Genomic DNA, 26,051 nt, shown 5'->3' with positions numbered 1-26,051 from the left:
ATGAAAACCAGTAGCAAGTTGTCCTGGGATAGCCTCAAGATAGCTATTGAGTGTTCCTATTGAATGAGCACATCACTATAGCAAGTGCTAAAAGAATCCTGCTGGGGCTAAAAGTCAAACAACTCTCCCCACCCTGTGCCAAAGTCCCCTGGAGACCTTGTTCCTGTCTTCACCCTAGCAAGCCCTTCACACCACACTCCTCCTCGTTCTCTCCTGTACCCACCTGGTTAAATTTAAGTTCTTTAGCCTTGAGGAGTTCCTGTAGTGGTGCAGCAGACCCACAGGCATGTAGTTTACATAATTTCATTTTCTACAAAAACCATGAACATTTTTGGCAGGACTCAGCTTTAAGAGGTCCACACTGGTTCTGGCCTAGGACCTATTTGGAGGGTAACTGCCTGGGTGGGGAGTTAATTCTTTAATTAGAAGTCCCCCAGAGGGCCAGGCGCTTAAGTTGTTAATGTCCATTCAGAAGATACAGCATCCAGCTCACCTGAAGATTTTGGTCTGACTTTCCTTTTCTGGTTTAATCAACACCAAATCTAAGAAAATGCAGGCAGGCATGTTTCCCAAGATAACTAAATGTTTACCTGCCATGTCTATCTTCTTTCACTATATAGTAAAATGTTCTTAGCCCAGTAGGTCATCAGTTAGACAACCTAGGCAGCATTTCCTGATGTCCAATGATACACCCTTTTTTTTGGTTCTATTTCTATTGGTTGTCACTGAAGACGCTTCAGTGCAAGAAGTAATTCCTTATAGATCCCAACTTTCCCTAAACAATAACCTTGTTCTTTGGAGGTTGCTCCCTTTTCCACCCTGCTCTCCACAACTCATTGACAGAGGAGAATGAGAATGCTTGCTGCCAGCCCTTCACTGTTGTGGTCTGCACATGGGTTGGAAAATAATTTGTAGACTCAGAGTGGGGTGAAGAGAAAGACAAATTTATTGAGATAAGAAATGTTGCCAGCAAAGTGAGCCAGCTTCCCCATAATCAGGGAGAGCTGACCCCAAGCACATGATCACATCTGTTTTTATAGCCCAGGGACAAAGGAGAGAGGAGTGGTCTTACAATGCGCTTGCTGCTTTTGGGGGCATATGACTTTCCTATAGGGGTGGGGAGAGGAACAGGCCAAATACCTTTACTAATATGGGACAGTAGGAAATAGGCCAGGTTGCCAAAGTTGGGGGAGGGGTCTCAAGAATTTCATAACAGTGAGACTGGTGGGGTGATAAGGGTCTGGTAATTTTTATCCCAGCCAGAGGTTCTGTAAGTTTATCTCCTTAGAAAAGCTTTGGGAGTTCCCATCGCGGCTCAGCCGAAACGAATCCGACTAGGAACCATGAGGTTGCGAGTTCCATCTCTGGCCTCGCTCAGCGGGTTGAGGATCCAGTGTTGCCGTGAGCTGTGGTGTAGGTTGCAGATGCGGCCCAGATCCTGCATTGCTCTGGCTGTGGCATAGGCCAGCAGCTGTAGCTCTGATTAGACCCCTAGCCTGGGAACCTATATATGGCCCTAAAAAGACAAAAGACAAAAAAAAGAAAAAAAGAAGAAGAAGAAGAAGAGGAAAAGCTTTGAAGTCTCACATTCACCTGTTACCCTTCCCTGTCATCTCTTCATAGCATGCTTGCTTCATTCTTACACCTGTCTCTGTGGCCGTTGAAGAGGTCTAAGATCAGCATCATGTCCCAGTGGATTTACTAGTCCACCTTCTCCTTTTGATTTGCTCTCCAACAAGAGGAGACTGATTCAGCTTATCAGAAAACTGCAGTTATTACAGCAGGAGTCCCCTTGGAAGTGCCTTTCTCATACCTCTTTGCCATGCTCCACTGCCCACAAGGTCTTGATAGAAAATCCATGCGGTCTCAGCCCCACCGTGCTCTGGGTGACACACCAGCCCTAGCTCCTCACTGTAGCCCACATCGTTGATCCATTGATGCTTTGGGGGGGGGGTCACCCTTCTTAGAATGTCTACAAACTGTTATTTGGTCAACCTGCTTACTCCTCTGGAGGAAGTAAAGAACATAATTCAAAAAGGTACACCAGTTTAAGGAAAAACTTGCCCTGAAGTAATCATCACAAGGATATTTAGAAGGTACTTTTTCTTTTTTTTGTCTTTTACTTCAAAAACATGGCAGTGTTATCAGTTTGCATACTTTAAAATTTTATTCTTCATTATTCTTATATATCAATGCTACCATTATTTCCTTCTTCAGTTTTTTTAAGCAGTATCTCATATGACTTGTGTGATTGTTACCAAGTACAAGCATATACTGCTTGCTATACGACAGGCAAGTAAATAAACTGAGCCTGTTTTGGCTCAGCGGGTTAAGAACCTGACTAGTAGCCATGAAGATGTGGGTTCAATCCCTGGCCTCACTCAGGGGATTAATGACCCAGTATTGCTGCAAGCAGCAGCATCATTCCTAGTTGCAGCTCAGATCCTGTGTTGCTGTAGCTGTGGTGTAGGCCAGCAAGGTGCAGCTCTGATTCGACTCCTGGCCTGGGAACTTCCATATGCCACAGGCACAGCCCTAAAAAGAAAAAAAAAAAAATGGTGAAACAACAACAACAACAAAAAAGATTTGGTCTTGACTACTAAGTGTCCTTCCAAAAGGTTCTGAAGATGGTGTGAGGTTGGTGTTACTGATGCCTAGAACATGATCAGGTAGTTAAGCCTATGACCTAGGTTGATTCTCTGCACCAACTGACAGTTTTGGGCTATTTAATGGGGGAAGTTGAGTCTGGGGTAGACAGAGCTGTTGTGCTCAGATGCCCATCCTAGTCTCTTCCTAGCACAGGTTTTCTTTTCTTTTCTTTTCTTTTTTTGCTTTTTAGAGCCGCACCCACGGCATATGGAGGTTCCCAGCCTAGGAGTAGAATCAGAGCTACAGCTGCTGGCCTACCCCACAGCCACAGCAACGTAGGATCTGAGCCGCATCTGTGACCCACACCACAGCTCACGGCAACACTGGATCCTTAATCCACTGCACGAGCCAGGGTTTGAACCTGCCACCTCATGCTTCCTAGTCGGATTCGTTTCCACTGCGCCACAATGGTAACTCCAGGTTTTCTTTTTCTTTATCCTATTTTTATTATACTGAAGGCCAGGATGTTTCCTAGGGAATGAATTTTCAAAATAACACCTGGATTCAATGGAAAGATGTTGTTTGTTTTATAATTTGTTTAGCTAGAGTAAAACAACTATTTGGTTAAGATGGATATTTATATTGTTTTTTGTATTGATGAAGAAAACCACTGGCAAAAAATATATCTGTGCATTTACTTTTGCATATAAAGGCTGATCACATCTGCTGTTCGAAGTGTCTTTCATCAGTGAAGATCTATGTCCTTCAATTCACAAACTATTCAATGGTCTAAAGAAAAAAGGGTAATTTGTAATGAATAGGAAGACTGTGAAAGAATGAGTTATTTTTAACAAGGAGAATGCTTAGAATAAAATGCCTGGGAAAAATAATTGTATAAAAATCCTGTATGACCCTTTATGTGTTTTTAGGGGGTGTGAGTGTAGAGTGAAATCAAATGTAACAATATCATAATGGTGGTTTGTTTCACTTTCATTTCTGAATATTTTTCCTTTTCATTCTAAATTAGTTGTGCCTATTCCACATATTTCAAGATATTGTTATTTTTAAAAACTTATAAATAACTGGAAAATATATTTTTAAAAAGGATAGGGGTTCCTACTATGGTGCAACAAGACTGGCTGCATCTCTGCAGAGCCAGGATACAGGTTCGATCCCTGGATCTGATCCCTGGCCTGGGAACTCCATGTGCCTGGGGACAGTCAAAAAAGAAAAAATAATTTTAAAAATATATATTTTTTTATTTTTAGGGCCCCACCCTCGGCATATGGAGGTTCCCAGGCTAGGGGTCTAGCCGCCAGCCTACGCCAGAGCCACAGCAAGGCAGGATCCAAGCCTTGTCTGCCACCTACACCACAGCTCGCAGCAACGCCAGGTCCTTAAACCACTGAGCGAGGCCAGGGATTGAACCCGCAACCTCATGGTTCCTAGTCGGATTCATTTCCACTGCGCCACAAGGGGAACTCCAAAAATTATCTTATTAACATCTTGGTAAATACGTTCTAGAGTTCTGAGGTCTTTTTAACATAAAACATACTCTTCTTCATATAATAAATTTGTTGTCATATTGAAAAAGAATCCAAAGTGGAGAAAAGTACAAAAGACCACCACAGCCCCATAGCCAGACAGATCAGGATCCAGTCCACCTACAGGCAGGCCAGCACCAGCTTTGGGACATCGTGGGGCCCTCAGCCAGTTCTGTCAGAAGTTGGCCCCATCCACCAGCATATCAACACCACCTCTGGGACCCTCAGCGCTCTGAAGCCAGGATCTGGCTCTGTCCACTAGCAGACCAGCCGTAGCCCCAGGCTGTGGGCCAAGACCCTCCCCACCAGCAGGCTGACACCAGCTGTGAGTCACCTTAGACCCCTCAGCCAGCTGCCCTGGGAACCGACCCCCTTCACCGGTGGGCAGAAACCAGTTTGGTTTTTTGTTTGTTTGTTTGTTTGTAAAGAAGCAGTATAGCACAGTATCTAAGGGCACAGCCACGGAAACTGTACCGTCCGGATTTCAGCTCGGGTTACCTCTTTGTGTCTATCTTCCTCATCTATGAAATGGGAATAATCATATATATATGTGTATACACACACACACACATCTTATGGCTGTTGGGAGGAATAGATAAGTTCGTAAATGTAAAGCCTTCAGAACATGGGCTAGCAGCTGTCAGCTCGTGTTAGCAGAGTTTTAAACTATGCTAATGTTGTAGACACCATGTGCACCTTTGGTGTTTTTAGGAATGAGGACAGAAAGAAATTCATTGTTTATATCTCATTTCTTCTCTAAGGGTTACAAGCTTAATTAATGCCCATGCTCATGACTTATCAAATATTCTCAGAAGGATTCCTGCTTCTTACTTGGAAATAAACCTTTCCAAGAGAACAATAGCTATGTAGCAGAAAGGAGTTGGTTTTTGAAAACAAATAAAAGACTAATCCTCAGATTACAGTTGAATATTTTTTTTCTGTATGAGTGTTCCTCTCACTATTGACTGTGTTGTTCATAGTCAGGAATTTATTTCTATCTCCCTAAATTCCCACCTTTTCTGGAGGCATATTCTCCATTAAGTCCCACCTTTCAATTTGAAATCCTAAAAATCTGCCTAGCTTGCTCCACGATCTCATTATTTTTATTTTAGGATATATGCATTTGTTGTATCAAGTTAAGATGGGGGCAAAATCTATAGTACCACATATGATCTCCTGATCTGCATAAATAATATCACCAAATGTCTATTTTTTTTAACATTTTTTAGGCATTTAGCAAATACAGATAATGTTGGTTAAAAAAAATAACAACCCATGAATCTTACAATAAGGGAAAATGAAAAGGTGAAAGATGAACTTAGATTTAGCCTGGGGAAGCTATTGGATCAAAATAAGAGCCTGTTTCTAAATTTGAAACAGGAGGTAGAAGCCGATTAGAATGTTTGTCCCTAGAGAACTGATGTCAATCACAATTCTGTGCTGGAAACAGAGATTCTCTTTTCCAAAGCAAGCCCCACCAATCTTCCTGAAATATCCCCTGCAGACAGATCATGAGGAGTGCCTTGAAGCTGCTTTTTAGAGTTTCAAAATCAGTCACCTCAAAGCCATGCTAAACTTTCACCGCTGATGTAATGAGTTCTGTCCAAAAGAGGCTCATTCTTCTGTGATCTATTTAAGTCAGGCTTCCTAACCAAGAGTTCAGCTCTTACCCTGAATTTGAAGAGATTCCTTCAGCCGTGGAAAATTCCAAAGTCTTAGGACACAAGATATGAACAGATGTATTCAAAGTAAAATATGCATATTAAACATCCCAGCTCAGCTCTCCTCATCTGCATTCCTCAGGCATTTATGGCTATGTCCAAGTTCTGTTTGGACTGGTAGTGTAAAAGCACCTTGAGTACCTGGGGATATAACTTAAGTTATATCTCTGATTTCCTATAATGGAGTCAACACCACGTAAGAGAATATAGTGTGATAGTATATTGAGAAAATGCCAACTTTTAGAAAATGATACTTATTGTATGACCTGAGTCTAATGCATGCTGAAGCCTAAGACATTGACCTTAGAGGTCCTTGAGCTATAGGACCCCAGGAACAAGGTGAGGTGACACAATCACCAGAAACAGAGTACTCTACAATAAATGCCAAGCTCAAGGTAGGGGGAAGGCCTGACTTGTATTTAATAAATATTGGGTGGATAAGGTAAATTAAGCTAATCAAATTTGGCACAAATCCCAAATCAGAATCACTGATAATTTTCACTAAGTTCATTTTCATTCAACGGTCACTTTCAATAACATTTTCATTTAGTAAAAAATACTCTCTAGGAGTTCTTTTGTGGCTCAGGGGGTTAAGGATCCAACATTGTCACTGCTATGGCTCCAGTCACTGTTGTGGTGTGGGCTCAGTCCCCAGCCTGGGAACTTCCACATGTCGCAAGTGCAGCCAAAAACTAAAAAATAAAAAAAAAACTTTCTAAATTACATTTTGATTTATTCTTTGATTGATAGGGTGCTTTTTAATTGCCTTTTAATTTTAAGATTATTATTGATTGAAATGCAATTATAAGAAATAACATGGAGGAGTTGCCCTGGTGGCTCAGTGGAAAACGAATCTGACTAGTATCCATGAGGACACAGGTTGATCTCTGACCTCACGCAGTGGGTTAGTGATCCAGTGTTGCCATGAGCTGTGGTGTAGGTCGCAGACGTGGCTCTGATCCTGCACTGCTATGGCTATGACATAGGATAGCAGCTACAGCTCCTATTCAACCCCTAGCCTGGGAACCTCCACATGCCATGGGCGTGGTCCTAAATAGACAAAAGACAAAAAAAAAAAAAAAGTTCTTTGTTTGCAATCACTAGAGACAAAGAAATAGATTTCCCAATTGGCCAGGAGTAGATTACATCATCATTATTGGAAAGGGTGAGAGACAGTGGTTGACAGCCTCGCCAGGACTAAATGAAGTGGGGGAGAGCAGTTTTCCATAGGAAAGAATGAGGGTTAGACAAATTGTATACCTCTACTACACTAAAAGTTTTTATTCATAAATAAATAAATTATAAAAGCATTTGTCTAAGTCCAAATTAAAAGACATTTGATTATCGCTGACTCATGCTATTTTAAAAATTAAATTACAAACATAATAAATTAATTTTGCTAAATTAAATTTGATAAATTAATGCAATAAACTAATAAATTAAATTTAATGAAATTAAATTAAAATTTAATAAATTAAATTAAAATTTGTAAGTTAAAAGTTACAAAGACAAGAAATTATTGTATGCTCCACACCTAGGTCCCTCTGTTAACATCTTTTTCAACCTCTACAGTACATCAGTCAAAACAATCCAACCAATATTTATATTAAATAAACTCCAATTCTTCAGATTTCATTAGATTTTTCTTCCTCATAATATCAGTTTTCTATTTAAGCATCCCATTATACATTATAGTCATCATATCTATTTAGACTTCCTGGGCTGTGAAAGTTTGTCAGAATTTCTTTCTTTTTTTTTTTTTTAATGTCAACCTAAATTAGAAATAAATCCCAGAAAAGAATTAGGATGGTCTTGAAATAAGGGGACAACTTTATTGTTCACAAGATTTGTAAACTGGGGGTACATAGTCTTGGGCTGTAACCAGTCCTGGGGAAGTAAAGGGAGAGTGAGGATTTTAAAGGCAAAGACCACAGAAACCACAGCTGGCAAGTTCATAAGGGGATTTAGGGAGCCTCACAGCTTGCAGCTTATTGTCAGGGGCCTTAAACCCTGGCAGAGTCCAAAGTTCATGTGTTTTCAGTTTGTGGTTTTTCTGATAACACAGAGGCTGAATCCCAGGTCTGTCATGACTGCCTGGCTCCATTTTATTTTGGGTCCCTGTTAGCCACACTGGGCCCATTGTCTATGTTATTTCCTCAGGGGAATTTTATGTTAGTCTCACTTTCTGCCCCTTTTGATCAAAAACTGCTACAGTCAACATGGATGATCAATTTGTACAATGTTCTATTTCCCAACTTGTTAGAGTGGTGTGATGACCTGTTGTGGATTCATCTTTTCCCACGGAGAGCCCTGGGGCTTATGGAAACTTTGCCACTTGAGCAAAGTGGGCCATTCAGGTGGGGTTTGTCAAGCAGTTGTTTACAAGTCTATTGGGCTTTTGGGACAGAAGTCAACTGCTACCTGCCTGCAGTCATCAGCCAATTTGGTGTCAAGGGTCTGACGATTTGGGGACAGAATTTTGTGAGTTGGAGATGCATCTCGGGCACCAAAGAAATGGAGATATCCATGACACTGAGTAAATAAAGATTTATAACAGTATTCTCTGGGAACAGTGGAAATTATAGAAGATCTTGCAGGTCTTTAGCCTTGAGGGAATTTTATGTATCCTATTAATCTTATGGAACACAATATTAGCTTAATAAATCTTTATTTCATAAATATGTATTGACCGTCCACTCTGTACCATTGTCCTAAAAAGTAGTAACACACATGCTTTCCCGAAAAGTCTTTAGTGCTTTCATATATCTTTCCTTACTTTAGATCGGGGGGGGGGGGATCACAAAAATGAACAATTGGCAAGAGGAAAATTGTTCTTATAATTCCCCAGGCCCAAGATGACTTTTTTACCTTGATAAATTAAAGAGAAGCTTCTCACTCCTTCCCCAACTGTTTCCATTCCATCTTCCCCTGGGAAGTAAGCATCCGACACATTCCAGGGTGGACTCTGGTGACCTTTATGTATTCTAGAGTCACTCATCCCTGTTATAAGAACCAATTAGAAACCCAAGTATCTCAGAGTTTCCCAGTGGCTCACTAGGGTTAGGGATCCAGCTTTGGCACTACTGTGGCTTAGGTTGCTGCTGTGGCATGGGTTCAATCCCTGGCCTGGGAACTTATGCATGCCATGGGCACAGCTTGGGTGGAGGGTAGGGGGTAGAGAAGAAACCTAAGTCTCTGGTTTGGAAAGAAGTAACCACAAAAAGCTAAATCTATTTCAGTCTAGTTTGTGAATTGCGTTAGGAGAGCTGCACATTGATCAGGGTGAACATCTATAACACCTCAGAGAAGGAAGGAAAACCTCTAAGAAGCGTGAACCTGGAGCTGAGACTTCACAGCTGCGTTGGAGCTGGCTGGGTCCCCAAGGGAGTGTCTGTATGTAGAACCATGCTTGCAAAGGGGGAACTCAGAGAAAGAAAAACATTTCTTTTTCAGTCAAGAGTCCTAGAACTACTGTATATAGCCCAGAGAACTCTACCCAATATTCTGTGATAATCTCTGTGGGAAAAGAATCTGAAAGAGAATGGATGTGTGTATGTGTATCACTGAATTACTTATTGTACAGCAGACATTATCAAACATTGTAAATCAACTATACTTCAATAAAACTTTTAAAAACATGTTTTAAAAAGAGTCCTAGAACTAATGGCAAATGTAATCTAGAAAAAGACTTGGCCTATCTGAGAAATGTTCTAGCCACATGTTTTCAGAAATAGGGAAGAGCTTTTGCCTCCTATGAAGACATGTTTTACCTCAGGCTTAGACAAACAGGTATATAAAAAAACATGAGATGTATCTGAAAATGAGAACCCTGCTGCCTCTTCCTTCTAATTTGGAATAACTGAAATATTAGATTTGTGTTGGTCTATGTGGGGGGGGGGGCAATGGAGCTGGAACCCACGATTCCTCTTGCCACTGCATCTCCATGGGTTGTGGGGCACTCAGGAGCTACTTTTGGAGTAGGTCTCAGAACCTCACCAAGAGCCGCCTGAGTTATAGAATCAGATCCCAGAATGTGGCCCTGACAGCCCCTTCTCCCTTCCACCCCTGACTGTGCAACATCCAGGCAGACCTCTGAGTTCTTCATATCCTGAACACAGGACATGGGGAACCAGTTCACCTCAGGGTGGGGCAAAGTAGATGGATTTGCTGAAATGAATCGTGTGTCTGCTCTAGAGTTATCCCTCTGTTTAGCTTACTGAGGAATCTACAATGGTGGTGGAAGAAATTATGCAACTCTTTGCATATTCCATTGAGGTGGTGTTCATAACTGCTAGGGTGACTTGTTATATTTTGTTTTTCAGTCTGCTGCTTGTTTCTGCTTGGCTTTTTATTGAAATTTTATGTAAAAATTAATAGACATTAAATATCACACATAATTCAGTAATATTTCCCCAGGAAATGATATAACCTGATATTCATATTACTTAGAAAAATACTTTTGTGTTTTTGATTGCTTCAGGGTAATCATTCTGATTCCTTTGTTACCAAAATACTAATTTGCTAAAAATTTTAAATGTTTCTTGGGAAATGATCTCAAAATTGATGTTTCTATCAGCCATTCTGCACATTGCCAGGGCAGAACACCACATCCTGCAAAAAATGTTCTAATTTATTGAAAGGCATAATTTTTATAAGGACTTAATATAATCTCCTTGTCAATTTTTTTTTCTTTTTATGGCCACCCTGCACATATGGAATTTCCCAGGTTAGGGCTTGAATCAGAGTTACAGCCGAGGCCTTTGCCACAGCCACAGCAACACTGGATCTGAGCCACATCTGCAAACTATGCCACAGCTTGTGGTAATGCTGGATGTTTAACCCACTGGTTAAGCAAGGCCAGGATTGGAAATGCATCCTCACAGAGATTATGTCTCATCCTTAACCCACGGAGCCACAATGAGAACTCCCTCCCTCTCAATATTTTTAAGTAAAAATGGAACTTTCATGATGATCTTTGCATTCAACAAATGGTAATTGACTGCTTATCAAGTAACATTGATAAATAAGACATATTCTATAAACCAAATTGCTGATTTGTCCATGAGGATGCACACTCCATCCCTGGCCTTGCTCAGTGGGTTAAGGATCTGGCATTGTCCCAAGCTGTGGCGGAGTTGCAGATGCTGCAGGCTGGCCACTGAAGCTCCAATTCAACCCCTACTCGGGAACTTCTATAGGCCATGGGTGTGGCCATAAAAAAAAAGGGGGGGGGGATACAGGGCAAGGATGGTGTAGACTGTCGGGGAGGGGGAAATTCCCCCTTCCATTCCTCTTGAGTACTTACAGCTGGACTAATAACAAAATTGACACAAGACAGATTAACTAGAGAAAAATAACCTAATTCTAATTCGTGGTGCATGGAAGTCTCATAGAAATGAGACACAAGAAGTGGCCAAACAGGCAGCTTTTATACTTTTTAGACAAAAAAAAATTTATGAGGAATTCACAGGGCAAAGAAGTTAGGCTTTGAATGTTTAATTAGGAAGTCATCTAAATAGAGTTTGGGCTTAGAGTAGTAAATTAAAGAAGTAGCAAAGTTTGTTTTACAGCCTTATTGGCAATCATGATGTCCTTCTATGTCTGTATGCAGGGAGTGCACCTGTCACTTGAGAGATTTTTTTCCTGCTTTCAGAGAAAGAGAGGAGGGTCCCTCTTGTGTTGGCCTTTTAAGTTTTTTTTTGGTTTTTTTTGGTTTTTTTTTTTTTTGTCTTTTTATGGCCACTCGCATAGCATATGGAGGGTCCCAGGCTAGGGGTCCAGTCGGAGCTGTAGCTGCTGGCCTACAGCACAGCCACAGCAACACCAAATCTGAGCCGCATCTGCAACCGACACCACAGCCCAAGGCAATGCTGGATCCTTAACCCACTGAGCAAGGCCAGGGATGGAACCTGCATGCTCATGGATGCTAGTCAGATTCGTTTCCACTGAGCCACAATGGGAACTCCAAGTCATTTTAATTCAAAATAATTAATAAGCCATAGAGTCACATTTTAGGGTGGCCTACCCTAAGTCCCAACAAGACCATAATAAAGTTGTGACAATTGTACAGGGGTATTGAGACACTGATGAAGGATTATTAGGAAAGGGACATAATAATATCTGTGTTCTAGAAAGATGCTCTTGGTGGCAGGATATAGAATGGTCTGGATGAAGACAGCTGTTAGGAGACTATCTGGGGATGATGATAGATGGTACCCAGGCTAGGTAGGAAGAGGGAGAGCAATACAGGAATTTAAGAAGGGAAAATGACTCAGAGATGGCATCGTGGATTCCTCCTTGAGTAAATGAAAGGAGGACCTAAACAAAGACCAGGTATTGGTGTGACCGACTTCATAGTTCAGTGCTGGTCGCCATGAATTTCAGGTGCCAGAAGGTTGAATCCTGCAGACTAAAGGATGGAGGTCAAATGGGAGGGGAGGGAGAGACGCAATTTCAGCAGAAGTTCACCTAGAAAGGCATGCGTGGAGATGATTTTGGATTAAAATGTACAGTGTTTTAAGCATGCACCCTCTCCCAGCCCCTTGTGAAATCTTATGAAATTTCCAGTAACGTCTGTATTGACACAAACTCCTCTTTGTTGTGGCTTTACATTAATGAGGAGGGAGCAGAATGTCATAAAACAATTTCTTCTGTTTGCTTTCTGGGTTGGCGTAGCCTAAGTACCAGAGTCATGAACAGATAAGAGAAATATAAAAATATTAAATAGAGTAAAATATTGATAAGCTTAAATTCATACTACAAAAATAGAGGTTTGTTATACAAGCTTAGATATAAAAATTTATATATAGCTTTGTTACTATTGAAAAAGCAAAATGATAATGGATTTGCTTGAAGGTTAAGTTTGTTATTTGTTACCCTGAATTTTGAACATGCAACATACAGATGGACACAAGCAATAATACCTCATTGAGAAATGGTCTGCCATGAAAAAATGTGCATGTCTATCTCCTCTATTAATTAATATGCATCTTTTTGTGTCTTTTACAGTAAATGCCTTGAATGGTCATAGATAGTGTAAAAATTAAGTTCAAGAGCATCAGAATGTTGACTCTTTTCCCAGTTTGATATAGCTGTACTTGTGTATTTTTATCCAAGTTTTTTATTTAGCAAAATAAGTTATAAATTATTTCCTTGAATTATTTTCAACACAAGAAAGTTAATTTTAATTAATTTTTAAAGTGTTAATTTTTGACAATACTTTCTTACAGGTGAATATGTTGTCATGACTATATATTTTGAACTGAGTAGAAGAATGGGATACTTCACTATTCAAACATACATTCCCTGTATACTAACTGTGGTTTTATCCTGGGTGTCATTTTGGATCAAAAAAGATGCTACGCCAGCAAGAACAGCACTAGGTGAGTTTGAAAAAAACTCGCCACTTTGTGTAATTGTAACATAGAAATATTCATAAAATACTTTCATTGAAGAATACTTAGTATAAATGTAACTGATCAGGAGTTCCCGTGGTGGCGCAGTGGTTAATGAATCCGACTAGGAACCATGAGGTTGCGGGTTCGATCCCTGGCCTTGCTCAGTGGGTTAACGATCCGGTGTTGCCGTGAGCTGTGGTGTAGGTCACAGACGTGGCTCGGATCCCGCATTGCTGTGGCTCTGGCGTGGGCCAGTGGCTACAGCTCTGATTCGACCCCTGGCCTGGGAACCTCCATATGCCACGGGATCAGTCCAAGAAATGGCAAAAAAGACAATAAATAAATAAATAAATAAATAAATAAATAAATAAATGTAACTGATCAATTTGAGGGCTACTTGAACCATGCTTATTTTAAATAGACAAGTTGGATTATTCTTCCTGGTAAGAGAATTCCATGTGTGCCACTTAAATTGAGGTTAGAGATCAGAATAAATCCATCACATCATCAGATACCATGCTCTAAGGATGATGTCATCATGAAAATGTAGTCATATCTTGGAACCTGCCACACTCAAAAGTCTCATCATGTCCGTATAAGGGAATAGATCCTACCACACACCTTTGAGGACTGATGACACAAATCAATGAAACAGTCTCTCAGTAAAAGAAGTTCTGCTTAACCATGGCAACTTAACAAGCAAACAAGAAAATGATATTCTCTTTAGCTGTAATTTACACGTTAAAGCTCAAAATCTTTTCATGAATTTTTGTCTATCCCCTAAAGTCTTCTTACTAAAACATTAAATTTCAGTGGTTTTAAAATGATTGCAGCATGTTTTATGTCAGTTTTTCTTTATGATAGGAATTTTCCCTAATATTCAATATTTTGATTTGTAAATACAGGTAATGTAAAATATAGAAATTGTTTCCCCTCCCCAAAATTTCTTTTTTTTTTCCCGTCTTTTGGTCTTTTTGCCTTTTCTAGGGCTGCTTCCCATGGCACATGGAGGTTCCCAGGCTAGGGGTCTAATCGGAGCTGTAGCTGACAGCCTACGCCAGAGGCAACGAGGGATCCAAGCCGCATCTGGGACCTGCATACACCACAGCTCACGGCAGCGCCGGATCCTTAACCCACTGAGCAAGGCCAGGGATTGAACCTGCAGCCTCATGTTTCCTAGTTGGATTCGTTAACCACTGCGCCATGACAGGAACTCCTCCCCTCCCCAAAATTTCTGAAAATGATCTGTCTCAGTTTAAAAATCTTTGCAAAGTCGTTCTCATATTGCATTTCATCTTTTCTATGTTTTTTAATTTTTTATTTGTTTGTTTAACAACAAAGTACTGTTTGAACAATATAAAGTAGGTAGTGTATAATAAAGAGGTTGTTTCCCCTCTCCCCAAAATTTCTTTCCGAGAAGATGGAGCTGCCTCAATTTTAAAATCTCTGCAAAGTTTCTCTTATATTACATTCATCTTTTCTATGTTTTTTTTAATTTGTTGCTTGTTTAACAACAAAGTTCTATTTAAACAATATAAAGTGGACTTTAATACCCTCTGCCAATATTAGCTTTGCATGCTTATAGAAAATACACGATAGAATTGGTAAATCAGCTGGCAAGACATAACACAAATTTCAGAATTATTCCTGGGGTTATGACCTCACAATTACAAATGCCAGGTGTCATAGCGAACGTGACTTTAAAGATCAGCTTCAAAACAAGGTTACTTGTAGTTATGTTTGCACAACTCGAGACTATGAAAGTCCTATCAGAGTAAACACTGTGACATTAAGAGGACAGAGATACTAGAAATACACACTGCTAGCTGATAATAGATTTATAGACCAGAAGAGTGGAGAAATGTCATTAACATTAGGATGATTAGTTGAGACACCAGAAAGGCTGTGCCTAACAAAAATGGGGTACTCCAGACCTCCTTTAAATAAAGCGTAAACAAGGCCATGATAAGATCAAGGAGAACCACCAGTAAATTAACTATTTATCATAAGAAAGCAGTCAGCATTCTTTTAAAAAAAAGATAATATAGTCTATTCTTGGTATAATGTATCATCCACAATATTGAGTATATAGTAAAAAAAATTACTTTGACTTTCTAAGAGGCAGGTCAATGTGACCCATGATCAAGAGAGAAAAAAAAAGAGTCAACATCAAAATGCAACTCTAATGTTAAATTAAAGACCTGGGCTTTAAAGTAGCTATTGTAACAATGTCTAAGGATTTAAAAGAAAATAGAATCTTAATGAATGAACATATGGATAATCTCAGCAGATAAACTCTATTAAAAAGGAAATTCGGAGTTCCCATCGTGGTGCAGTGGAAACGAATTCGACTAGGAACCATGAGGTTGTGGTTTCTATTCCTGGCCTTGCTCAGTGGGTTAAGGATCACGGTGTTGCCATGAGCTGTGGTGTAGGTCGAAGACGCAGCTTGGATCTGGTGTTGCTGTGGCTCTGGTGTAGGCTGGCAGCTACAGCTCCAATTAGACCCCTAGCCTGGGAACTTCCATATGCTGTGAGTGTGGCCCTAAAAAAAGACAAAAGAAAAAAAGAGAAAAAAAGGAAATTGTATAATGGAATGTATAGTAAGTAGCTTAATTGAAAAGATCACTAAATGGGCTTAAGGGCATACTGAGGATGGCAGAGGAAAAAGTTCATGTGTAACTGAAGAACATCACATAAAATTTATCTAATCTGAAGAAGAGAGGAATAAAAAAGATTGAAAAAAAATGAACAAAGCCTCAGTGATTTGTGGGACAATATGAAGATGTATAACTTACCTGTAACTGTAGTCCCAAAATGAAAATAGAAAAAGAATGAGATAAAAAAATTTTGAAGAAATTAGGTAAAAATCCCCACATTTAGTGAATTTACTTACAGATTCTGTAGGCATGGCATGGTCACCGAATTTTTTAAAAAGTTAAATTGGACATTTAGGAGTTCCCATCGTGGCTCATCGGAAACAAATCTGACTAGCATCCATGAGGACACAGGTTCAATCCCTGGCCTCACTCAGTGGGTTGAGGATCTGGCATTGCTGTGAGCTGTGGTGTAGGTCACAGACACGGCTCAGATATGGCATTGCTGTGGCTGTGGTGCAGGCTGGCAGCTGTAGCCCCAATTAGATCCCTAGCCTGGGAACCTCCATATGCCATGGGTGTGGCCCTAAAAAAAATGTTTTTAAATAAATTGGACATTTATTACAAAATCTTTTTTTACAAATATACACCTGCCACCTGTGTAGACTTTTCAAGTTTACAATGCATTTTTACATGAAGCATCACAACTTTCCCACCTATAATACGGAGGGCGTGGCATTCTATTTTCACTGGCCTGATGAAAGAAACTGATTCAAAGCAGGTACGTGACTTCACATGACCCAGTGTTGAAGAATGCCCAGAGCAAGGCTGAAGGCTTTGACTTCTAGGTCAATATACTTTACACTGGCCAAGCTGTTTGTGCTGTGCTGTTTGACTCTCTCCATTGGTCCTTGCTGATTGCCAGGCTAGTGAGGCACTAAAAGAAGCTGTGATGCTACTGCAAAGGTAGGAACCTATGTGCATTCATCTTGTAATGTCTACCTGATCCTTGAGTAGTACCGTTAGGCACGTATTATAATTTATAGTATTCCCATTGATGCACAGAGGTGGTGAGTGTTAAAGTCCATGTTCCTGTGATTCTGGGAATGTGATTCCATGTCACTAGCCCGCCTGTCTGACAGCTCTAGCAGGTTCTAGCAGGAACTCATCTAGGGGAGAGCCAACCTTCACTTGTTTCACATAATAATCATTTTCGTGGACTCCATTCCTTTTTCATTGCTTTTTCTTCTAAAATATCCATCACATGTGTGTACCTTTCCTAAATCTTTTCCACAGTCTTGGATTAGATCTTTAGTGTTGACCCACATGTATGAAATAAAGTCAGACCAATTCTGAGTATGGTTAATTAAGCAATTAATCAATGAATCAATGCACTCCATACAAAGCATTCTTTGAAATGCCTAAAACACTAGGCACAGTGCTAGGTGACAGGCAAGCAAAGATGAGCAAGATAACAGTTTTGCTTTTAAAGATCACACAATCTGTTCCAGGAGACCAGAATGCCAAGACATGCATAATTCACTGTGATAATGTAAAAAATGAGGTCCCCAGAAAGGATAGTGAAGATGTGCACATCATCAGCTCTGTCTGGGGCGCCATAAGCAGTTTTGCCTCAAAAAACATGGTATTTCAGCTGGGTCTTGAAGAAAGGTGGGAATTGACAAATTGTATAAGAAGATAGGAAATGGTTTATCTGGGCAGAAGAAAGGTGTGAGATGAGGAACAGATGGAAAATATAGGGGCTACAAACTGTGTTTTCCCTAAAAATATACCTAAAAAACAAACTGTCAGAGTTCCCTGGTGGCTCAGCCGGTTAAGGATCCAGCGTTGTCACTGCAGCAGCTCGGGTTGCTGCTGTGGTTGGTGCAAGTTCAATCACTGGCCCAGGGACTTCTCAGCCATGGCCGAAAAATAAAATAAAAGGCAGCAGTTAACCAAGAGGAGAATCACTGAATAAACTGAACGAGGACACTTAATTCGGGTATTTTAACATTACTGTGAAGACTACAATAGGAAATTTTATGGAAATGTTGCTTGCAAAATTATATAGACATTACAATTAAAAGTATTATTACTATAGGTACGCAATGTCAAGACGGAGTCACATGAAAATAAAACATGGTGTTGGAGCGGCGGGATTCTGTGTGACTCCTCTTGACAACTTGGTACATGTCCCCCGTCAGGTATCACCACTGTGCTGACCATGACCACGCTCAGCACCATAGCCAGGAAGTCCTTGCCGCGCGTTTCCTACGTGACCGCTATGGACCTCTTCGTGACCGTGTGCTTCTTATTTGTCTTTGCTGCCCTGATGGAGTATGCTACCCTCAACTACTATTCAAGCTGTAGAAAACCAACTACCAGTAAGAAAAAAACATCGGTGAGTTCTATTGCAAAGATGTTCTGGGAAGTTTGAAGGAGGAGGATAGTTTGGGATAAATCATTCTTATTTGTAAGCATGTTATACAACATGATATAAATTAAGACAAGTCAAATAGTTAACAAAGTTTAAAAAAAAAAAAAAGACAGGTATTCTGAGGATATGAATGCGCCCCTCACACACTCCTCAGCTTCACCTACCAGTATCACGGATTGATGTAATCATGCCTTAAAGATTATTCTTTACAGGAGTGATCTGCGATGCAAATTTCTAAAAGCAGTTTTCTAATTACATTTTCCACTTTTCTTATAGTTGTTACATCCAGATTCCTCAAGATGGATTCATGAACGAATAAGCCTACAAGCCCCTTCCGTACGTATAGCATTGCAAGTGCAAAATATTTCTGAGCATTCTAAATAAACTAAGATTTAAAGATATTGCTTACATATGCACCTGTTGAAGACAAATGAGTAACGCATGTACTTTCTTCAAAAATGTATTTAATGGAGTTCCCGCTGTGGCTCACCATGTTAAGAACCCAACATCTCTCTGAGGATGCAGGTTCGATCCCTGGCCTGGCTCAGTGGGTTAAGGATCTGGCATTGCCATAAGCTGCAGCGTAGGTCACAGATGTGGCTCAGATCCATGTGGCTGTGGCTGTGGCATAGGCCTGCAGCTGCAGCTCCCACTTGACCTCTAGCCAAGGAACTTCCATATGCTGCAGGTGTGGCCGTAAAAAGTAAAAAAAAAAAAAAAAAGTGTTTGGTTTTCTTTTTAATGTCCAACTTAGAAAGTTTGGAAAATAAAGGAAATAAATAATTGCTCTTTTACCCAGGGATTGGTGTATACCATACATATCTCCTTAGCTCAAAATGTGTTAGGAAAAAATTTTTATGGGCCAAAATATTAATTTATAGGATCATTTTAATGATTGCATCATATGCTTATTATTGATGCACAGACAATCTTGGCTGGACACTGGGCTAATTCACACCTTTTAAACGTATTTTTACCACTATAGTTTTGAACATATTTGTGAGTGTTTACTTAGCATAAATTCCTAGAAGCAGAATGGCCATCAAAAGCTGCACAGTCTTTGCCAAATCCCATTCCACCAGTTAGTAGTATGGATCCCTCGCTGCTCAGAACTCCCCCTGCATTTGGTTCAAACAGAAAAGCGGCTCCCACTAACTGTTTCCATTGGTATTGCTTTGGTTGTTGATAAAATTTCATATTTTTCACTTTATTTTTGATTTCCATTTGTTTTTATGGTTTGCTTATTATGGCCATTCACTTTTATAAAACTATTTTTATGTAAATTTGATAACTTTTTATATATTTTAACTTTTTTAAAGTAGCAATTTGCCAGTAAATGTTACATGTTATGGATATTGTATTTTATACAACATAAAATTTATATAATAGGATATGTTAGGGATATTAATCTGGGTTTGGTTATGTAGTTTTTATTCCAGCTTTCATTAGCAACACCATCAACGCAATTTCTTGTGCCTTTTGCCACACCCGGTGTTTTCAGTCTCCTGTTATCAAACCTATCAACTTTTCCTTTTATGGTACCTGCTTCTTGTGAACTACTTGGAGGTCCCTTCCCATCCTCAAAATGACGTAACTCCCCTGACTTTCTTTTGAGCACTTTTGCTGTTTGACGTTAAGTGCTGTTCTAAGTGCTTTCATGTATCAATTCATTTTATCCTCACAGCAACCCCTTCTACAGACAAGGACACTGAGATGTGGAAAAGTTAAGCCCTAAAAATGTTAACCATGTTTTCACAACTTAAAAAAAAAAAATTGTTACATTTAATACTAATATGCCCAAATTTTCAGCCTATGACTTGATGTAAGAAGTTATTGAAAATTTGAGGGAGTTACCTTCATGGCTCAGGAGTTCCCTTTGTGGCTCAGCGGTTAACAAACCTGACTAAGATCATGAGGATTCGGGTTCTATCCCTGGCCTCACTCAGTGGGTTAACGATCCAGCATTGCCACGAGCTGTGGTGTAGGTCGCAGACGCGGCTCAGATCCTATGTTGCTGTGGCTATGGTGTAGCTGCAGCTGTGATTCGACCTCTGGCCTGGGAACTTCCATATGCCACAGGTACAGCCCTAAAAAGCAAGGGAAAAAAAAAAGAAAGACAGAAAGACAGAAAGAAAGAAAAAAAAGAAAATTCGCAAAACATGTCTTTAAATCGCTGTTGTGAATGACCCCCTCTACCATATAACAATTTTTATGTAAAATTATTTGTATTCCTTTATCCATATCAATTCGCAAATGGTACTGAATGATTTATGCCCACCCATACACCACAGATGGTTTCCTAACTGTTAATCGGCACTTTATATTTAGGGCATTTCCACCTGTTTTCATCAGAAGTCTGTGTAGTTATCTATACTCTCAAAGTGTGTATCATTGTGGTTCTGACAGAAGTGAGCAATGAAGCCATTTTTACAGCTGTGGGAAGCCAAGTGAACATACAGATTTTGCTAGCAAATGTTGCCAAATAGCAACAGACTGAAAAGTAATGGGAAGGGGTGAGAGAAGGGATGCTGAATAACAGAGACAAGTCAGAGAGTTGTCTTATGGCTCAGCAGGCTAAGGATCTGGTGTTGTCACTGCTGTGGCACAGGTTCAGATTCTGGCCCAGGAACTTCCACATAGCATGGGCACAGCCTGGCCTCTTTTCAATTTCTATTGATTGAGGAAGACCAAGAATCCAGGTCAGTAACAAAACTAACATCCAGAAGTAGAAGGAAATGGTACTGTGTTTATTTGTAATAATCATTTTTGGTAAAAACAAACCAAACAAACAAACAAAAAAAGATATGAGGTGCTCATGATGCTAATGAATTACAAAAGGCCTCTCAGCACTGAGCCAAGAACCCAGCCAACTTAGGGCCTCCTACTCCTTGATTTCCATAGCACAGTTCACACAGCACAAATAAAATCAGGGCATAGAGGCCACCATGGTTTTTTAGTTCTCATACATTATTCAGTCAGTGTTAGAAATGTATCCTCTTAACAGACTTCAGTTGAGTACCTAGTTCATAGTTACATGAGCAAGCTCTATAATTGCCTGAATAATTGACAAGTCTATCTAAAGCCATCTCTCAAGATTAAGAATGACTCTTCTTGATTGAGCAACCCCACTCCTGGGCATATATCCAGACAAAACTACAATTCAAAAAGATACATGCACCGCTGTGTTCATAGCAGCACTATTCACAATAACCAAGACATGGAAACAACCTAAATGTCCATTGACAGATGAGTGGATAAAGATGTGGTCCATATATACAATGGAATACTACTCAGACATAAAAAAGAATGAAATAATGCCATTTGCAGCAACATGGTCACAACTATAGATTCTCATACTAAGTGAAGTAAATCAGAAAGAGAAGGATAAATACCATGTGATATCACTTATATGTGTAATCTAAAATATGGCACAGATGAACCTATCTGCAAAACAGAAACAGACTCATAAACATAGAGAGCTGACTTATGGTTGCCAAGGGAGAGAGGGTTGGGAGTGGGATGGACTCAGAGTTTGGGATTAGTAGATGCAAACTATTACGCTTAGAATGGATAAGTAGTGTATAGCACAGGAAAATATATCCAGTCTCTTGGGATAGACCATGGTGGAAGATAATATAAGAAAGGGAAAAAAATAAATATTTTATTGAAGTATAGTTGATTTACAAATGTTGTGCTAATTTCTGTTGTATTTCGAAGTGACCCAATCATACATATATATATACATTCCCTTTCTTATATTATCTTCCATCATGGTCTATCCCTAGAAACTGGATATATTTTCCTGCGCTAAAATTTAAGGAGTTCCCTTTGTGGCGTAGCAGAAACGAATTCAACTAGGACCCCTGAGGTCGTGGGTTTGATCCCTGGCCTTGCTCAGTGGGTTAAGGATCTGGTGTTGCCGTGAGCTAGGGCATAGGTCGAAGATGTGGTTGGGATCCTGCGTTGCTGTGGCCACTGCATAGGCCAGCAGCTACAGCTCCGATTAGATCCCTAGCATGGGAACCTCCATGTGCTGCGGGTGCAGCCCTAAAAAGTGAAAAAAAAAAAAACTTAAAAATTTAAAAATTAAATGTAGCATCACAAAAAAAAAGATGTTAAATTTTAGAAAAAGAATGACTCTTCTCATTTATGAGTGACTATAAGTTGTCCCCTCTCCTTTATCTGCTCCACATTGACTTTTCCACATCAGGAGGAGAGCTTGTGACGTACAAAAAAAAATGTTCTAAATGTACACAACCTTTAGCTATGTGTCTAGAGATGACAAGCAATGTTTGGGGTCCACACACTAGAAGCTTTTTTTTTTTTTAACCTGAATCACATGGAACAAGAAGATTCTCTCATCATCCCTATACACCGTACGGGTTTACTATTTGCTAATTAGAAAAAAAGAAATTCACCTCTGCACACTTTAATATAGGTATTGTTTAACATTTAAGGGATTTTAGATATTATGCATCTATATACTCCAAATCGGCAGAGAAGTAGGCAGAATGGAGACTTGAAATGGCAAATACACACTTGAAAATATGCTCAGCCTCCTTCATTGGTAATCCGAGAAATACACATTTTTGCTTTTGTTTTGATTTGCTTTTTGGGGATTTTTTATGGCCACACCCACAGCATATGGAAGTTCCCAGGCCAGGGGTTGAATCTAAGCTGCAGCTGTGACCTACACCAGATATATCCTTTAACCCATTGCACTGGGCTAGGGATCAAACCTGTTGGTTCCACGCGACCCAGGCTGCTGCAGTCAGATTCTTAACCCGCTTCACCACAGCAGGAACTTGGAGAAATACAGGTTTTGAAAAGTGCACTGTAATTTTTCTTGCATTAGATTTGCAGAGACTAAACTGATGGATTGAACTCTCAGAGAAGGGGTGCAGGGGAGGGGCCCGGCATTGTCCTCTTTATCTAGCAGACAGACATAACCCATGCCTCTTATTTCATTCACCTTAGACTGTTCTTGCTGCATTTCATGGTGATTTTGTGTTGTTCTTGCTGTCAACAGAACTATTCTCTCCTGGACATGAGGCCACCACCACCCTCAATGGTCACTCTAAACAATTCTGTGTACTGGCAGGAATTTGAAGATACTTGTGTCTATGAGTGTCTCGACGGCAAAGACTGCCAGAGCTTCTTCTGCTGCTATGAAGAATGCAAATCAGGATCTTGGAGAAAAGGGCGTATTCACATAGACATCTTGGAGCTGGACTCATATTCTCGGGTCTTTTTCCCTACATCGTTCCTGCTCTTCAACTTGGTCTATTGGGTGGGATACCTGTATCTCTAAATGTTCCTCCTAGTGATGAGTGATGAGTGTTAGGTTCCTCTCTTTACCCTTCACCCTCCCCAAACCAGTAGTGACCAATTGGATTAGCAAGGAAAGACACTGCTCAGTTTATCTGAAATTATATGTTACCTTTGAGCACGGCGGGAGTATATGGCAAATATTTATAGTATGTATTTCACACACACACACACACACACACACACACACACACACACACACACACAAGTTAACTGGGCTTTAAAGTGGTATTCTTGCTAATCCCTAACTGAATCTGTGGCTCAGTGAGGTTTACGAATGGGTTTTTGGTTATTGGAAGCAGCTGCCAAATTTCCTGCAAAGAAATCTGTAAAACACGAGCAGATATCTGAGAAGCTCTCGAGGCCCTGACCCCCTCTGCATCTCTCCGTTTCAGCCCTCGGCAGCATGGATGCCCCCAGTTTCAGAGTCACTGCTGGCCGAGACATACTCCTGCTGACCTCACTGCCCAGGCGGTCTTAGTTCAAGTGTGAAACTGCAGTGAGTTCCCACCCAGTTTCCTCTCTCTGTGGCCCCTTTTGCTCTGGCACCCCCTTCTTTAGTTGGCCTTCCTTTAACTAATAACCTCATCCCAGACTGGAGAAGGTGGGCATGCATCATCCACAAGTTTTCAGCTGAGGGAAAAAAAAATCTGATTTCCAAAATTCCCATGTTGCTGAAGTCAAAGATGTTTATTATCTCTGAGCATCAGAAAGTCATTCCTTTATTCCAAATTACTGAAAGTCGACAATATAAAAACTTTGGGTTCTTGGACTGGTTCGCTTTGCTTTCAACATTTTACCTTAAGAGTTGTGTTTTATAAGACCAACGTGCCACTCCAGAGTATATGCTGTAATGGGTTCAATAATTATCTCCATCTTGCAAAGAAAGGTGTATAGTATTCTCAAGCCTTTGTTTTGAAAATGTTTTCCAGAGTGTGAGAGAAATGTAGATAGAGTTTTTAAAAATTTTTCTTAGCAAATATTAACTTTTGAGTCAAATCAACTTTAGATGCAAAAACCATGGGTAATGGCTATCATCAAGGATATATTTTGATGAACAAAAATTATTTTATACTTTGAAATATGGGTATGTAGCAAAATTCCAAAGAAAAAAATCCTTGAAATTATTACTCTTTTGATATTTTTATAACACAAAACCAACTTGCTTCCTGATGTCAGTTCTTTGTTATAACTGGATACTAGTATGTACTTCACAAGACTTTTCAGAAGCTTTCCACCATTGATAGGAAAAGAAAAAGTCCTACCAGTAGGTTAACAGATGCTTTGGCATTGTTAAAATAATGGTACTAAAATTTTGGTACCAGAATTGCTGTGTTTCTCATCTTTTCACCCAGCAAATTGAATTTGTTTTATTTGAAACTATAAAATTTTATTTTAATTATTATTGTACCTACTACTATTACTTATAAAAAAAGATAAAAAGATAAAGCATTATGCAGAAAAAGTACAGAAAAGTGCTAATTTCATGCAATTTACAGAATACAGACCAGACCCAGAAGAGATGGGAATGAAAGAGACCAGAACAGCTGAAAATAGATGAGTCTGTTTATTTTTATGAACATTATTTTGTAGGAAGTGAATGCAAATGTATTGACCTATATTACCCAGTTTTCATGGATTAAGTCTATATAATGTGAGACATTGAATTTCTTCCTGTCAAGTTCCCCCTGACTTTTGATTTGATAGTTGCTACATGGGCCACAAGCCAATTGGCTTCTATTTAGAAAATCCAATTTAAAATATAAGATAAACAATGCATATTTGTGGAGACACAAGGTTGAATCTCCTGGCCTGAATGAAATTTCTGCTCTATTGGAGGATTTCACCTACCAGCAGCCTTGTATACCAACCTCCCTCTTACCGACAGGAAGAGGGTCTGAAGGTGCCCTGACCACCTTCCCCCAGAGCACCGAGCACCAAGGGATGCAGCCTGAGGTTGTTCTTCTCCAAACACAACTCGCAACTTTATCATTTATAACAATGAAGAATTTCAATCCATTATTTCTTTTTTTTTTTAATTTTTCTTTTTACAGCCACACCTGCAGTATACAGAAGTTCCCAGGCCAGGGATCGAATTGGAGCTGCAGCTGTGACTTATGCCACAGCCATGGCAACATGGATCCCAGCCGCATCTATGACCTACACCGAAGCTTATGGCATTGTCGGATCCTTAACCCACTGAGGAAGGCCAGAGGTGGAACCTGCATCCTCACGGAGACCACATTGGGTCCTTAACCTGCTGAGCAGTGATGGGGGGAACTGCTCAATCTGTTATTTCCTAGAAGAAGTCCTGGAGTAAACTGAATTTTCTAGAGAAATCTTTCCTGGAAGGAAAATAACCTACAAATATTTCCACAACATAGATTTAGTCCAATTTTACCTTTAAATTGTTTTAATGATGCCTCCCATTTAAAGGC

The 26,051-nt window shown here is 39.9% G+C and overlaps 1 protein-coding gene across 1 annotated transcript in view; it reads left to right on the top strand.

The window, feature by feature from the left end:
- GABRG3 (gamma-aminobutyric acid type A receptor subunit gamma3) overlaps window positions 1-23,964 on the top strand; it is a 599,057-nt gene extending 575,093 nt beyond the window's left edge. The window contains exons 7-10 of the mRNA XM_047766855.1: window positions 13,084-13,236; window positions 18,053-18,249; window positions 18,562-18,621; window positions 23,315-23,964. Coding sequence (XP_047622811.1) covers window positions 13,084-13,236; window positions 18,053-18,249; window positions 18,562-18,621; window positions 23,315-23,596 — 692 coding nt within the window. The 3' untranslated portion in view covers window positions 23,597-23,964. The remainder of the gene's footprint in view (window positions 1-13,083; window positions 13,237-18,052; window positions 18,250-18,561; window positions 18,622-23,314) is intronic.
- Window positions 23,965-26,051: the final 2,087 nt, after the last annotated feature.

This window comes from Phacochoerus africanus, chromosome 2 (assembly GCF_016906955.1).
Source record: "Phacochoerus africanus isolate WHEZ1 chromosome 2, ROS_Pafr_v1, whole genome shotgun sequence".
Taxonomy (NCBI): domain Eukaryota; kingdom Metazoa; phylum Chordata; class Mammalia; order Artiodactyla; family Suidae; genus Phacochoerus; species Phacochoerus africanus.
The sequence above is the reverse complement of the archived record's forward strand: the minus strand, read 5'-3'. Positions and strand labels throughout refer to the sequence as shown.